Source organism: Ahaetulla prasina, chromosome 1 (assembly GCF_028640845.1).
Source record: "Ahaetulla prasina isolate Xishuangbanna chromosome 1, ASM2864084v1, whole genome shotgun sequence".
NCBI lineage: Eukaryota > Metazoa > Chordata > Lepidosauria > Squamata > Colubridae > Ahaetulla > Ahaetulla prasina.
In genome coordinates this window covers 174,272,654-174,289,678 of record NC_080539.1, presented here as the reverse complement: position 1 = coordinate 174,289,678, position 17,025 = coordinate 174,272,654, and the positions used below count along the sequence as shown (strand labels likewise).

The window sequence follows — 17,025 nt, the reverse complement described above, 5'->3', positions numbered from 1 at the left end:
AGAGACAGTGCTGTGGCACACGTGCCATAGGTTTGCCATCATGGCTATATGGATGGAGCAGAACACGCATTAACTCATCCCTAAGACTGGGTGGCTTTGGATTTTAGACCTCCCTTGCTTCCAGGAATTCTTTATCTCTTGGAAGTATTTTCACTGCCCCAAAGTATCAGTGGGGTTGACCAACCTACTTGTGCAATTAGGTAAGCTTCTTTCACTCATGGCTGTTAGTGGAATAGATAATGGCCATGATCAGGAAAACCTTTGTGCAGCTTCACTTTGTGTGCCAATTTCACCCTTTCCTGGGGAGGAAGAGCTATGCTGGATGGACTACTGCAATGACATTCTACGTGGATCTGTCCTTGAAGAGCATATGGAAGCTGAAGTTGGTACAAAAATAGCAGTGTGGGCAGTGATGGGCACTTCTCAATGTCCACATGTAACATTTCTGTTTCAGGAGCTGCATTGCTTGCCAGTATGCTGTAGCGTAGAGCCAAGTTACTTGGGGAATTGATTCTGCCTGATCATGGCTACCTGTCCTCCAAGTAACTTGGCAGGAGAGGCTTGTTATGAATCCCATCCATTTTTAAGATGCAGGACCCAGGGAGAGAGCTTTTTCACCAGGTTGGCCCCAAACCTGTTGCCCTTCTGCAAGGCCCTAATAGCATCAGGCAATTCCATGCAGGAAGCCAATTCTCTTTAAGTTAATCCTAGGAAAAAATATAAATCATATTTCAACTGCAAGAAAGGAAAGTAGGATCTCTTCACTTCTAGTGTTGTGTGCATGAGTTCTTTCTCACAAAGCCTTTCCCAAAACAAAGACATATTTCATTTTCAAGGCACAAGTGTGATATCAACCAATCTACAAAATGATAAACTACATGTGTATGGGCTATTACAGTTGTGATCGGAAGAAATAGTTGAAGCTGAGTAAACAAATTGAGAAGGGTAAAAAAAAGATAACTGCAGGTAAACCTTCAAAGATCTAAATATGAAAAGAACAGTGTGCCAAACCTTTCAATCATATTTTGTAGGTATGTAGGCATATAACAGTAGGCCATATATAACTGTGCATGACCTTGCATTAACCCATGAGCCTTATGATTGTATCCCCTCTGTTTAATTGTATTAGGAAGATGTCCTATCTCCCAAAGTTCTCTTTTTACAGAACTTTAAATATAGAAATAAACAAGACAAATGAACAAACGTTATTTAGCTTTGGGGTTTTTTTAAGTTTATACTTTATGATTAAAGCATTTCCTTGTTTGAAAAATAGCTGATAGGAGATTCATGCTGAGATAAAGCTTGTTAGTGGATATTAAAAGAAGTCTCTTGAACATCAAATAGATTAAATCTGTTGTGACCTGCCAACTGCCAGCAGAGCTGGCTGCACTCGGACGATGAGGAGGTTGGGGAGGAATTTGAGCCAGTTCTGGAATATGGGGAAGGGTCTGCAGGATATTCTGCATGGGATGCAGAGATAGAGCCAGGGCCATCTGCCATTTCCCAGCCACCAGAGAGGCCGCTGCCTTTGGAGGCTGATATGTGTGAGGAGAAAGAACAGCTGGGGCCTGTTCCAGATGCATGCACAGAGTAGTTAGGAGAGGTAAGCAATGGAGGACAAGGAGTCGACTCAGGAAGCAAAGCACATGTGGATCCTGAATGGCACCTCCCTGACTGGGGAATAAATAGAAGGAAAGGGGAGTGGTTGTTGTAGGAGACAACTGTTCATATTTCTGATGATTTTGCTCATTGTGTTTTGTGCCACAAAGACTGCTTGCCAGAACTTAATTTACAGCCGTTCGGCTGGGAGCTCAGGCCTTGCGATTATCACAAAGAACTGATAAGGTCTGTTACTACAGTTAACTCCTTGAAGGACTATTAATTCACAAGAGGTAAATAAAAAGGGGGGCTTTGTGACAAGGAGTCTGTTTCTTGCTTTTGCTAAGGCTGTGTCAGAACAAAATGGCAGGATTTAATCTAGCACCTACATCTTTTTTTGGTGAAAAACAAGTTTGGTAAATAAACATTTAAAAAGAAAAAAGAAAATACAAAGTTATAAATTAGAAACAAATTAGAAAAGATTATACAATTAAAGTCAATGTAACTGATTTCTTGCAATGCAAGATTGGTTTATTGTGTCACACATTCATTTTTTGTCCTTAAATCAATTTTAAGCAGAATATCAAAGAATACCAGCTCTCTTCCCCAGAAAGTGTTTTTGACTCATTTTATTTGAAACGTTTCTGTATTGCTGACCATTATTTTTTTTAAACAGTGAAGGATTCCTAATCTGGATCCTGACACTGGCCATCCTATTTATTCAGTCTTATTCAATGCTGTTCAGCATTATCCTATTGGAAGATTAAGATTCAAAAATATACAACCCTAACCCTAACCTATTGCTGTTACAGGTAGGATTTTTTTTAAAACAAAAAAATTAACATTCATTTGGAATCTCCCTTTGTTACTGTTTCTTGCAGCTTGCCCTATCCTAATTATAAAGGCACTTGAGCCCATAGAAATAGTATTAATCAAGTAGAGGTGCAGCTACCGAAACATTAGCTTTTCTAACCTTTCACTCAGTAGCAGCCATTTGCTGAGACAATATTTTTCCTCATGTATATTATAGAGTGGTAGGTATCCATGATCGTGATAGTTGCTCACTTGAATCCTCCGATTTCCTTTGGATGTGTTTAATTAAGCCTGCCTTTCCCTTTGAGGTAGATGCAAGCCCAGGCTTCCAAAATAATTATTGCTTTGCCAGCCTTCACATGTTAACTAATCTGATGGGGATGCTGCTAGCCGATCTTGGGTCTGATTTGTGATTTTTGCATTACCCTATTGGAAGATTAAGATTCAAAAATATACAACCCTAACCCTAACCTATTGCTGTTACAGTTATAACCACTTCATTAAACTGGATCACAGACTTCTCCCAACACTGAGCCCTTGTCTTTCACCCCCAACCTTCCCATGTCTCACTAGCTCAACCTCTTTAATTGAAGTCTACTTGATCGCATCTGCAGTAGCATTTCTTATCCTTGTTCCTTTACATACAGATGTAGGTTTTAGGGTGTTAATTCCTGACTTGTTTGCTGTAGTCTGATCAATAAGTATGAACAAAAGGGACCCGGGAGAGATTTATCAGTATCTTGTGGCAATACTGTACATTTTGACTCTTGGGGAAGTGGTCAAGAGTTTGACCTTTACTAATTTACATTCAAGGAAACATATTGGAAAAATTGTTAATCATGCTTTAAGATCAGTTAATATTGCTCTATTGTCCTCAATGTTTTAAATTCAACTGATTATTTTTAAAAAATAGCACTCAAAATCAGACTTAATTTCTGGAAGGGATGAATATGAAAATAAGAATATGAAAAATCTCAGTTTTTTGGTAGCTCTTTGTACTGAAGAGCTACCCAAGTTGAGATTTTTCATATTCTCATTTTCATATTCACACCTTCCAGAAATGTGATCAAAGCAACTGACTTCTAAATTTGTTTAAAATGTGTATTTTGTACCGAAGCAGACAAATGAAATCTTTTTGTACAAGGGGGAACTGCTATTTATTGCAGAACCCATTATAAATGAGGCTGCATTCAATCAATCTAATGAATCACCATGACTTGGGCAGCACAATAAATTATTTAATAAATTATTGTTGCTGTTGTTAGATTTAAAAGACACTTTAAATCATAAGATAACCAAATTGTTTGCTAGTAAATTAGATTAAAATTTGATTGGCTAATTGTGTGTAATGCTTATCCATGATTAATATAATCATAGCTCAATTAACCCAGTTAATTGCATTTCACATAATGTGCTGACCATTTATCTATAGGCTATGATTTGTGGTTCAATTTGTCATGCAAACCATTATATCATACAACCATAAAGCCATAATGCAAGCCACTATGATAACAATTTCTTAATAAACCCTTGGGAATCCTTAGAAATCCTACAGGCAGCTTTCAATGCTTGTCACACAAACCCTGTTTTATCTTGCTTGATTTTTCTGTAATATGCCCAATCTCCCACTAGAGGACAGAGTGACTATACTCTTGGCTGTTTCACACAATCTAAAATCATTATACTTAAATAATCCAAAAAATACAATTGTTTATTTGACCCTCGTATTGTAACAATTATATAAACATATCAGGTAAATTACATCTATATATTTAAATGACATCAATCTGATTAACATCTATAATACCTCAATAACACATTTTAAGGACATTTGTTTTTAAAGACAGAATATTTACTGATCTGAACACAAGTTAATGTTTAAACAGGTAGTCAATAACAAAATAACAAATCTAATCTATTAAAACAGCTGTTCAAATTTTAGTCAGTGTAATCCAAAACATAGGGTATTTAAAATACGAATTCCAAATAATTGAAGTAATTCATTTAAAGAAAATTGATTATACTGCAATAATTCTACTATAAGCATAAGGTAGCTTGGATTTAAAAGCATCTATAACAGTGAATAGGTCTTAATATGTTAAACTACCAAGTGCATTTTCTAGAAATGTAAAATCCACAGTTGAAGAAAACTTTTTCACATCTTGTGTCTTCTCAACAAATTTCCAAGTTTGTTCAAGGATACAGATGAACGTTTTTTACTGTTAGAAATCCTGTCAAATTTTGTTCAATTTTGTGACTATGAGTACTCTCACAGTCTGGTCAAATGAGCTGCAGACACAAAGACCACGTTTGTCAGGACTCCAGTCAAGACTCGAAATTGGCTGGGTTGATAATGTCACATTCTGTAAAAGGCTAACTGAACCCGCTACTCCCATTTCTGTTCCTTCTGAATCCTCCTTAGAGCGCTGTGCGGGATACTCACTAAAGTAGGGAAAATAAAATGAGTAAAACCACTTTATGAATATGTACAATGCAAATTGTTTTATTCTATCTTCCTCCATTTTCTCCCAAAGCCTCATGATGCCTTCCAAGTGACTTTGCATTTTATCTTCTGAATAACTTTCTGACCATGTGTTAGATCAAAAGGAAGAGGTGTGCTCAAAGGAAAGGCCTGGAGCAGATCTTTCAGTGATAACTTGTATCCCACTAATGTCTGCCTGCTTTTTCTTGTTTTGCTTTTTTTAGAGGTAAGGGAGGCACTGGCACCATACTACTTTGTACTGTTTTTATTGTTTGAGGAGTTTATATAATTTTAATCAATATTTTGATTTCTAACTTGTTGCTGTTAGAAACACTACCAACTTTTGTCTTTTAATTACTTGAGTACTTCTATGATTTTGTTCTGTTGTAAGTCTGTAAATATATAGTACTTGCAATTAATGTTGTAAGCCTGTACTTCTGCAAGAGGTACAACGTTTGCATCACTCAAAAACATAACTTTGATGGAAAGTAAAATACTTACTATTTCCAGAGATGAAGGTTTCCAGCTCCTCCACTTGTCACAAAGACATCTCTGTTCTGTGGTAAGTGCCGAACTTGCCACACAGTGGACTTGTGAGCCTGACAACAAAATTAGGTAACAAAACGAGAGAGAAAATAAATTTCTTTTGTAATTTTCTATAACAGACTGAAATCAAGACTCAAGAAAATCAGTAAAGTGAATGATTAGAAATACCTACAAAGTTGTGTTCATGCTCCAGATTTAATGTGCAATAAAGAATGAGCACACATTTATCTAATCACTAAGCAGCATGAGCCCTTGAGTTTAGAAGTTGATATAATTCTGGCAGTCCCATGCCTGTACCTAATTCTGTAAAACGTAAGAGATTTTCCCTTGTTTTCTGCTTGCTACAGAGAAGATGGAAGTTGAGGGAGTTTCATTTCATGCTTGGTGAAGGAGAACAGACTTTATACTTAAGTTCTTTAATACAAAAAGGAGTGAAACAGTTGTGGAGGGGCAGCCAGAGCATGCAAAGAATGCATGGGTTGATTTCTCGTCTGGGCAAGCTGCGAAGAAAATGGAAGCATCAAAAGTCTCTCTTCCAATGCCCAAAGCCCAGGGTGAATACGAAAACATTTTTCTTTCTACAGTTCTTCCAGAACTACAAGATAACTCAGGATTCATCACAACCCCAATTAATTGCTTAATAGCAGAGTTATCTAGCTCAATATATAAATGCACATTTGACTCTTCTAGGTGTAGCACTCCGTCTGGGAGATATTCATCTTATTCAATGTACATTTTCCACAGAGAAGACTAGATACAAATACAAACATAATCTCCTTTTTCTGGAGTAAATGTGCATCTTGAGATAAAGTGTTATCCACATCTCAAAGGGCTTCTAACCTTATTAGCTAAAAGAATAATATTCCAATCCGTTCCAAATTTAGCTTTGCATGAGACAAATATTTCAGGGATTAGGGCATGAGTGCTTTTCAACAACCTCCTCTACCTCTATCTCCTTCTTCAATGGCATGTGGCATTATAAATTAGAAACCCCTTTTTAAACAAAATAATTTACCTTCTCTGAAACAGAAGCAAAACCTTTAGTTGGATGCTGAGTTCTCATATCAAACACATGAAATTTTCCTTCAAGTGATGTAGCTACCAATTTGTTCATGTTTATATCTTTCCTGTCAAATTCAACACTGCAGACCTAGAAATTTAAAGCAAGCAACCAATAAATTACAACTGAATAACACATTAGAAGAAAGAACTGTAATGCAGTTTATTTAGAAGCACGTTCCATCAAGGATGCATAATCTAGACCAGAGGTGTCAAACTCGATTTCATTGAGGGCCATATCAGTTTAACCTCTGATGACTGAGGTAGGCGGTGGTCATTGTGGGCGTGGCAATGGTGGGCATCTGACACAGGCTCAAGATGCATTTTTTCCCTTTTGCATTCAAAACATCTATTCCAAACAAAGGGATATTTACTTTCTGGCACAAATAGTCTCAATTCCATAATGTAGAGATTAAAGACATTTAGGGGCAGATTTGAATACGTGCATAATATTGTCAGGCTGTGGGAGCCAAACATACACACACGCCCGCGGGCCGTTTTTGGCCACCAGACTGCTGTAGAAGGCCATGGGGGCCAAAAATGTGGCCCATTTTGGCCAGCAGAGGCACCACGGGTCTGACATAATTCCATTACAGATTGCCCACACTGCTAGTCCAATAGACAGGTAAAACAAACTGATTAATTAACAAACAAAAACTCTAAAATTTTACCCATCCCCAAAGAACTACAAAGATTTGTGAAGAAAAAAAAAGTCTAACCCCATTCTTAATGTTGGTCTCCCATCGTAATGTCATATTCCTAAGGTCAAACAACTTGATGTCCCCGTTGTCATAACCAGCACATACAACCCGTTCTTCTTGATTATATGCATTGCCTAATTAAAATAAGATGACAGTATTCAGATAAAGAATCAACAATAACCAAACATTAATCTAACAATCCTGTATTTGTACGCCAATTTTAAGGAAATATATTTCTAGTAAAAGTTTTGTAGTGAGATAGAAAAATCATGCAGAATTTATATGTTATTTTAAACAAGACATTAACGCACATATTTTATGCCTCTGAATAACAGGATTTGGCATATTCAAACTGGCTGTTTGATACTGGAGAGGATTAAAGGTAATAGGTTGATGCCTGATTTCTAGAGGACTAATTTTATGGGCTGCATTTCAAACAAAATTTGCAAATTTCCTTAATAATTTGTATCTGCTTTGTGTCAGAGCATCTGAAAAAAGGAATATTGTGATACACTGTGGATGATTTGAAAATTATTCTGAAGAAATGCTTTGGACCATGCACAAACACAGTTTATTGTTTCAATATAGCACAAGTTCTGCATACAAATGTATGCATCTCAACACCGCTCAACAATGTTCTCAGATTTTGAAGCCTGAAAAGAAGCAGTTTTATATTAGAGAATATTAGAGAAATATTACATTTGTGTAAGAACCTAAAGACTGTTTTCAATTTTTTTTAAAAGTGCAAACAGCCATTCAGAGAACAAAGTAATGGGAAGCAAGATAAATTCCATGATCAATTTCTATATGGCATGAATGGGTTAGAAACTCAGACCTACCAAATGCAACCGTCCAGCAATCTCTTGTACTCTCTCCTTGTGCTGGTTCCATATTGGCAACTGGAAAATCTTTTTGTCTTGGGTCCCAGACTTTCACTGTCCCTGCAACCATCAAATGAATTTGTATTTATTCTTCTACATCACACTTTCAGCTTGCATTATGCATATACATGCAGAGTTATCTGTCTGTGTGTAAAAAAATCTGAGTTTAGTTCTGCCTCTGGTGACCTCATAAATAAATCCATGTAGTTTTCAGTATAAAAGCAGATTACCATTTTGCTTTCTACAACTTCGACTGTATGCTCTTCATTCTCAAAAAATTATCTGAGTGACAATATTACTAATAGAATAGAATAGAATTTTTTTTTTTTTTATTGGCCAAGTGTGATTGGACACACAAGGAATTTGTCTTGGTGCATATGCTCTCAGTGTACATAAAAGAAAAGATACGTTCATCAAGGTACAACATTTACAACACAATTGATGATCAATATATCAATATAAATCATAAGGATTGCCAGCAACAAGTTATAGTCATACAATCATAAGTGGAAAGAGATTGGTGATGGGAACTATGAAACGATTAATAGTAGTGCAGATTCAGTAAATAGTCTGACAGTGTTGAGGGAATTATTTGTTTAGCAGAGTGATGGCCTTCGGGAAAAAACTGTTCTTGTGTCTAGTTGTTCTGGTGTGCAGTGCTCTATAGCGTCGTTTTGAGGGTAGGAGTTGAAACAGTTTATGTCCAGGATGCGAGGGATCTGCAAATATTTTCACGGCCCTCTTCTTGATTCGTGCAGTATACAGGTCCTCAATGGAAGGCAAGTTGGTAGCAATTATTTTTTCTGCAGTTCTAATTATCCTCTAATAATTATCCTCTAATAAAAGATAATATTTCAGTCAGTCTGATGTGCCAACATTATGTTAGCATGATCATATCCATCCTCAAATGTGTTTCTGACAAGCCATGTTTCTATAATTTCTTCTGACTGAAGAGAGGTCAGAGGTCCTCTCTTCTTCCTGCAGAGGTTTATGCCACCATGGAAACCAGAGCATGATCTGACTATCACAAAGAACTAATGCAATGTTCTGTCTTCCAATTATGTTTTAGCTGGTTAAAGGCACAAATCAGCTCTAACATGAGGCTGCCTACATGAATTAGGCCTATCTTCACCTAGAACAAGTTCATAGTTATCCTGGTGGCCCTGAACCCCATCTTCCCTCCCCAGGAAGGGTAAATTGGTGCCCAAAAGCAAAATCTTCTACCTAGGGATCATACATGAAATTGATCTGAGCACATTTCTGACTAAATATTTCTCTGCCTCACCCATATGGTTTTGATAGTATATGTCATAACCTTCTTTGGGTATCTTTTTCAGCTTCACAGGCTAATCTATAGCTCTCATATTTTCCAGTTTCCTCATTCAAGGATTAAACAGATCTGAATGTTTCTATTCCCAAAGTCAGCCAAATATTACCAGCTTACATATACTTTATAAATCACTTAGACTTTCGTAACTGTCTTATTTTGTGTTCCTCTTTTTCATTTCATACATCTAGCTATCAGTTTGTTCCAGCTCTCTAATGACTTATGTGAAAATCCTGTTTGATGGAGACTCAAAATAGAACATACAGCATATGTAGATCTTATTGCAGAATCTTGTAACCATATCATATGGCAACTGAGGACTCTAACGTGGAAAAAGGCTGGCCTATAATGCTGTTACCAAGTTTATGCAAGTGAAAAATATCTATGAAATGTCAGTCATAGACTGGAATGACCAGCAAATTTAATCTGCTTAGCTGGAGTTGTAAAATTGTTTTCTTTCAATCCTTCAGAATCTGCTGGATTAAAAATAAATTTGTAGCTTGTTATCATTGATATTCCCAAAAAATATTTTGTGCTTGTTTAATAAATGTGATAACAGTGATAATTCAATTTCACAGGAAAAATTTTTTATAAGATAAGGTCATGCTTTTAAAATTCTCTAAATACAAGTATTCCTTGATTTACAACCATTTGTTTAATGACTGAAGTTACAACAATAATGAAAAATGTGACTTATGACCAGTCCTCAAACTTACGACTATTGCAATGTTCCCACAGTTCCTTGATCAAAATTTGGGGGCTTGGCAACCGACATATAATTACAACAATTGCAGGATCATGTGATCATCAATTACAACTTTCTCATGTGCTTCCAACAAGCAGAGTCAATGAAGGAAGCTGGATTCATTTAACAATCGTCTGAGTCACTTAATGGCCATAGCAAAAAAAAAAAAAAAGTTGTAAAATTGGGCACAACTTATTTAACAACCATATTGCTTAGCAATGGAAGTTCTGTTCCTAAATGTGATCGTACATCAAAGATTACCTATAGATCTAATCAGTTTTTGCCAATCCAGTGGCCGGCTAACAAGCAGCATTACCATTCCCAAGAATCCCAGATAACTTGGCTATGGCTGGGAGTAGTGGGAAATTAGTCCATCATATTTGGCGGTTGCAGAGTTTGAGTAAGTTGACCAAATTAACTTACTTGCTCTAATGTTTGGATGCAAACCAGATCTATGTCATAGTTTTAATGAAGTATGAACTGTTCAGAAAAACTTGTGTTTTCTTTAAACTATATGCAACTAATTTATTCATTAGCTGACATATGAAAACATGTATTATTATTTTACAGGAGGCATGAACATTGAACCTCAGTGATCTTCTGCTTACAGCAATAGCTATACTGGTTTATTTCAAAGCTGTGTATCATTTTACAAAGCATGAGATATAGCCACACAGTAGCTTTTTACAAAATATGAAAAAATAAAAGCCTCTTAAATAGCATACAGAATTCTGAATAAGGATTGTTGCTTTTGCCTCCCACTAGGAGAGAGTAATTGCTGCTCCATCTAGGGGGAAAAATCTACAGCAGTTATCAAATTAATTTGCTGAAGCTCCAGGCATACAACTAGACAGGCCAGGAACAAAAGTTTACATTCTGCCATTTAGGGAAATTGCTAGGGAGATGATGGTCAACATATGAACACAGATTTTCACTCTTCTGTCTTCTTTTTACATGTTCTCTCCTATCCGTATTTATTTATTAGATTTATATTTAATCTTTACTCCAAGAACTCAAGATTGTTTGTCTCTCCTTTTTATAACTCTGTATCAATCTTGTTCTCCCTCTACTAAGAGGGTTGGTCTCCTAGCAGCTCTGAAGCTAACTAAGGAAAAGCTAAGACCATACCATTGCTCTTGAAGTCAAAATCAACCCATCCACCAGTCCCAGGTCAGAGAAGAGCTGGGGGCAGACTACATGCCAAATGAGCCAGGACAATAGCCTACTCCCCGAGGCATGGATAGTTAATACAGTATAAGTGCCTGTGTTATAAACCATGTATTTTTAACTCTGTTCAACCTTCCATGGGGGATTAGGCAGAGTATAGAAGTGAAGGGGTATTTTTTATCTCATGCTGGTTTTTTTAACAATGAGATGCCTCTTAAAATGTTCCTTTTCCCACTTTCTCACCATCAATATCTGTACGTGGAAAATTTTGAAACAGATATATAAGCAGATAAACAGATATAATCCTGTATATATAGGATTTCTTATATCTTAATACCTATTTTTCTTAAACTGAAAAAGATGGGGCCTCAGGCAAAAAGAACTAAGGCAACTTTTCAGTAAGCAGTTTTTTAAGAATTAAAAGCACTAAATATTTTAAGCATTCAATTATATGCAACCTATTTCTGAGTTCATAAAATGGACTTACATATACTACTTTTGCAAATGAAGTCTTTTAGGGATGGAAATAATTGTGTGGCAGCTTATTAGTAGGACTGAATACTTCTATGACATCTAATGGTTCATAGCTTCAGTCACATATAATAATCGCCTCTTAAATGGGCGGTGAATTCCATACAGTACATGTTATCTTAAAAACAAATTCTATTATGTTCACAGGGGTTGCTTACTGAAGATTATATTATTCAGCCAATGAACTGTATCATTTCCATGAGAAATCATAATATTTGATATTGAATGCAAACCAAATATATTACTCATTGAAACTGCCTGTTTATAGCATGTGAATGCAGATTTCCAGAACAATCTGTCAGATTTGATAGTCCGATGGAAAAAAAAACCATAAGGAACTCATCAATATGTATTTTCCATTCAATTTAAAACTAAGACAATCTTAAATTTAAAATCAAAATTAATTCATAACATTGCAGATTTTTAGATTTAAATTATCTGTATTCTATTCTAACCCGATGCTGAGCTTGTCGATCGAAAGGTCGGCAGTTCAGCAGTTCGAATCCCTAGTGCCAGGTAACAGGGTGAGCTCCTGTTACTTGTCCCAGCTTCAGTCAACCTAGCAGTTCAAAAGCATGTAAAAAATGCAAGTAGAAAAATAGGGACCACCTTTGGTGGGAAGATAACAGGGTTGCGTGCGCCTTTGGCGTTGAGTCATGCTGGCCACATGACCACGGAGACGTCTTCGGACAGCGCTGGCTCTTCGGCTTTGAAACGGAGATGAGCACCCCCCCTAGAGTCGGGAACGACTAGCACATATGTGCGAGTGGAACCTTTACCTTTACATATTCTAACCTACTTCCCTTGTTCTCCCCTTTGAGGGCACTGCAAGAGGACTAACTTACCATCACGACTTCCTGTCACAATTTCTGGGGCTCCTTCACCAATTCCCAGACCACCAACTCCATCAATGCTATTTATGATTTCTTTATGTCCTTTCACAGAATATATTGGTATTTCTGGAGCTTCCAAATTCCTAAACAGCAGAAATGAAACTGTTACTTTGTGTTTGTTCATAAACATCTCCTTCATCTAGAGTTCATCTCTTGACAACTACATGGATACCACAGTTTTCTTGATGCCAGTATGGAAGAAGTTTGTCATTCTCATCTTTCTGAAAGTTTTACAATTTCCTAATTTGACCTATTGCCCATGACACTTCCTGGTAATCCATAAAATCTACTTCATACCTCAAGATCAGAAAAATGTATTTATATTTCTCAGTAAATCTACTTAGAGATTTAACATTTAATACTCAAAATATAATTAGTATAGCTATGCATTAGAAAATAATTCTGGAGAAATGTTTCTGTCTTCCTGAGGTCACAGCACCTCTGTATTATTCATTAAAATAGTCTGGGGGGGGGGGTTTCCAGAATTTTACATAAGCTCAGAGAAAAGATGCAATTCCTTTAAGGAATCAATTTATTAAGGCTAATATAATTCTTGAAGTAACCACATTTTAAAGAGTCATATAGAAACTTTCAAAAAGACAGATTGCTTTTACTGAGTAGTAGAGAAACATGTCTGCAAAAGATTCAAAGTACTTCTGAACTATTTTTAATGTTTAAATCTAAAAACTAGGCTCATCTATTCATACATGGCACACCAGTCATCAAATTGATACCTAGTGCCATTTATAAATTTTCTGATGAGAGAATCAACGGCAAGATAGTATCAGTTGCAGAATACAGGGTACTCATGTCTTTACTACACAGAAAACTGAATACTAACATGAAGCTTTTTCTTCTTTAAAACATGACAGAAGTCAAAAGAAAATATGTGTTAATACTCTCATGATGTAAAATGTAAAGATACAAAATTATAATTTACTTACAATGCAAAGTTTAAAAAAATGTTTTTACAAAAATTTATTATACATAGTCCTTCACATGACGATAATGGAGCCTGCCCATTAAAATCACGTTACAACGGTCATAATTCATAAATTGCCCAATACAATCACATGTTCTTAATGGTCATAAATCAGTTTGGTCATGTCACCAACCAGCCATGCTGTGGAGCACTCAAAGTATGGACATATGATGGGGAGGAGCAAGAGGCAGCTGTCAGAACTTCAGAACCCGGTCATAGTCCCCTTTTGCAGGTAGGTTGCAATTTTGAATGATCACTAAGTGGTCAACCATAAATCAGGATTGCCTGTACTGCATCACAGATTGGTCTGAAAATTAACCTGGGCTTTAAAATATATTTTATAATTGAGGCTGGAAGATTCCGAAAAAGCAAACCATAAAAGATAATAAAATTAATTCAATCTTCTTCAAAGTAAATGTTTTATTGCTATCTAAAAACCTAACACTTCTAAATTAAGCATATTTAAGACAGTGAACAATACTGATTTTACAGTGACTTTAAGTTAAAAAGCCATATCTTTAACATTTGCAAAAAGAACATTTCTTACCATATATTTAAATTTCCACCAAAATCTCCAGTAGCTAAGTATCTTTGTTGCAAGGAAGCAGCCCCAAAGGTTGCACATTTAATAGGTCGTGATTTTTCAATCTGGAAGTAGAGATAAATGTTTACATTGAATGATTATTCTTTTCAATTTATGTCTTGTTCTACCTATTAGATCATATTAGAGTCAAACAGTGACTAAACACAATTTTTTTAGTTTAATTAGGGTTCAAATGAATGAACAAGTTTGACTTTAATAATTAGATTTTGGGATATAAAGATTGCAATTCTATACATGCTTTTTGGGGAAGAATTCCAAATAAGTCAAAGAAGCTTATCATTACAAAGGCATAAAGACTGCTTCTCCCATGCACTTTCTCCTTTATTTTCTCCAATTTATTTTGAATGTATCTACAAACTGTTAGCCTTGTTCTATCTAGATGCATAATCTAAATGCATAGTCTAAATAGACATGAAATAGAAAAATTAGAAGCTGCCAATTAGAAGGGTCTTATTTTTGGGAAAACACAGTACTAAAACTAAAACCTAATTTCATTTTCCCTGAAATAGCAAAAAATAAAGTGTTTGCCCCTTGTGAGGATTTAATTATTGTATTTTGTAGTCTACAAAGTCAATCTGTACTATTGAAAAGGATTTTATTTCTCCTTAAAGCTTTTTAAGACCAAAAGGTGGTGCATCCCTTGCACTGCTATGGCTACAGTAATTAAGTGCACTGTGTTTGGTTGAGTGTTATGTATACAAGAACAGTTAATGCCTATTTCCATGGTGAGCACTGTGGCATTCTTTATTACTCATTTCTTAACGTGTGACTCTTGAATATACTGCTTTGCCAAATACTGGGTGCTGACATAACTAAAAGATACTAATGCCAATACAGATAGTAATTGTGGATCTATGGCCACAATTGACCCCAAAATTTATGTTGCTAAGCAAAAGCTTGTTAAGTGAGGTTTTCCTGCATTTTGCCATCTTTCCTGTCACAGTTGTTAAGTGAATCTGTTGTTCAATCTGCTGTTGTTCAATTAGTAACATGGTTGTTAAATGAATCTGGATTCCCCTTGAATTTATCAGAAGGTCACAAAAGGGGATCACATGACATGACATCACATGCAATTGTTATAACTATGAACCAGTTGCCAAGCATACGAATTTTGAACACATAACCGTGGGGATGCTGCAATGGTCATAAATATAAAAAACGGTTTTAAGTCACTTTTTCAATGCCATTATAATTTTGAACGGTCACTAAATGAATGCTTTTAAGTCGAGAACTACCTATATATATTTCTTCACTATTTATTCTAAGGGGCTGTTGTATGTATTCTATTAATTTGAATTGAGCCTTCCAGTATTAAAAGGTTAATACTGAAATGATCAATCATCTTTAAGCCATTTTCCTATTCCTCCTTATCCATGCGTTTGCATCATGCTTCCGACTGTACAAATGCTACATTGCAATTAAATGCCAGTGGAGGCATACTCCAGGCATCTTACTTGTAACAAAATGAATGTGGATGCACCCAACATAGGGCAGGCAATCTTTACTAAGTACACAAAGAGTGATCAAGGCCAATTCCTGATGTTAGTTCTTGATAAAACGTATGTAATTCACACAAGACCTCAATCCCGAGATACCTCATCTGGTAAATGGTAAAACCTCATTAAAGGACTTCCTATCAGACATACCAAAAAAAAAAATAGACACATTTAGATACCATTCAAGAGACAACAAAAAAGGAAACAAAAAGACCAGAATGCATTCCCTCCAGTAACCCACACCTGGATACGCAGGGATTAACACCAGGCAAACAATAAAGCAAAAAAACTTCTAATCAAGGAACTACCAAAGAGAAAACCACATCCCATCAACTCTAACAGGGCATGCTATTGTATATAAAGGAGGAGCAAACCCCACACTCACTAGCTCTGCTGTTGTTATCTAGTTGGGTAATGGAACGCCTGCCTGCAAACAATCAAGCCCAGAGAGCACAAGGACTTGGTAATTCAACCCTGAGCTCAGTTCGCACCACTTCGGGACAACCGGCTGTTAAGTTTCTGAGCAGTTTGGCAAACTGGTTGTTGGAAGAAATCATTAGGGCAGAGAACCGGTTGTTAAATTACATGAATCCCACCACTGTCTTCTATTGGAATTGATATTATCAGCCCTCGATCTCAGCCGGGGGGGACGGGGGGACGGGACGAAGGGAATCCACGGTTGGGCTTCCACTTAAGCCCGGGCAAGGAAGCAAAATTAACACCGTGATTGGCAAGTATATGGTGCTGGGAACGAGGCTGGTATTCATTGGCTTCTTGCTGCTCCTATGGGAAAACCGGGGCTGCTGCAGCCCGGTGCTTTGTTCTCTTCCTTACTTCGCGGAGGAGGACAAGGCGGCCGCCTTGCAGCTCGTAGAGCTGAATGACGCCGGTGCCGCGCGGGAAATTGCCCAAGCAAAGGAGGCGAGCGCTGCACGGCACCCATTTGCAATCGAAGACAGTATAATTCAAGCTGTGTTGTGTATGCGCGATGATCTGCGGCTTCTCCAGCAAGCCTCCTGCCGACATGACGGCAAGAACCCGCCCCTGAGCCCAACGGCACCCGACGGGGCCGGAATCCTCGCCACCACCTTCCTTCCCCCCCTCCCCACACCACGCTTCAGCGTCTCCGCGCATGCGTAGGCGACGGAAGGGCCACACATCCGGGATACTAGATCATAGAGATTCCGAGGATTGAGATC

General features: G+C 36.9%; 1 protein-coding gene across 2 annotated transcripts; it reads right to left on the bottom strand.

The window, feature by feature from the left end:
* Positions 1 to 3,459: 3,459 nt before the first annotated feature.
* DNAAF10 (dynein axonemal assembly factor 10) lies at positions 3,460 to 16,944 on the bottom strand. Of its 2 annotated transcripts, none has more exons than XM_058182121.1 (8): positions 15,785 to 16,150; positions 14,274 to 14,374; positions 12,697 to 12,827; positions 8,040 to 8,141; positions 7,219 to 7,334; positions 6,456 to 6,590; positions 5,396 to 5,493; positions 3,460 to 4,854 (listed from the first exon to the last, which is right to left on the bottom strand). In XM_058182121.1, exons 1-8 carry the CDS (start codon positions 15,815 to 15,817, stop codon positions 4,647 to 4,649), a joined length of 924 nt encoding a protein of 307 aa, XP_058038104.1. In that variant the 5' UTR covers positions 15,818 to 16,150; the 3' UTR covers positions 3,460 to 4,646. The 2 variants fall into 2 exon arrangements, with proteins under 2 accessions (XP_058038104.1, XP_058038096.1); XM_058182113.1 differs by lacking the exon at positions 15,785 to 16,150 and adding an exon at positions 16,661 to 16,944 and having other exon boundaries at positions 3,463 to 4,854.
* Between the last annotated feature and the right edge of the window lie 81 nt (positions 16,945 to 17,025).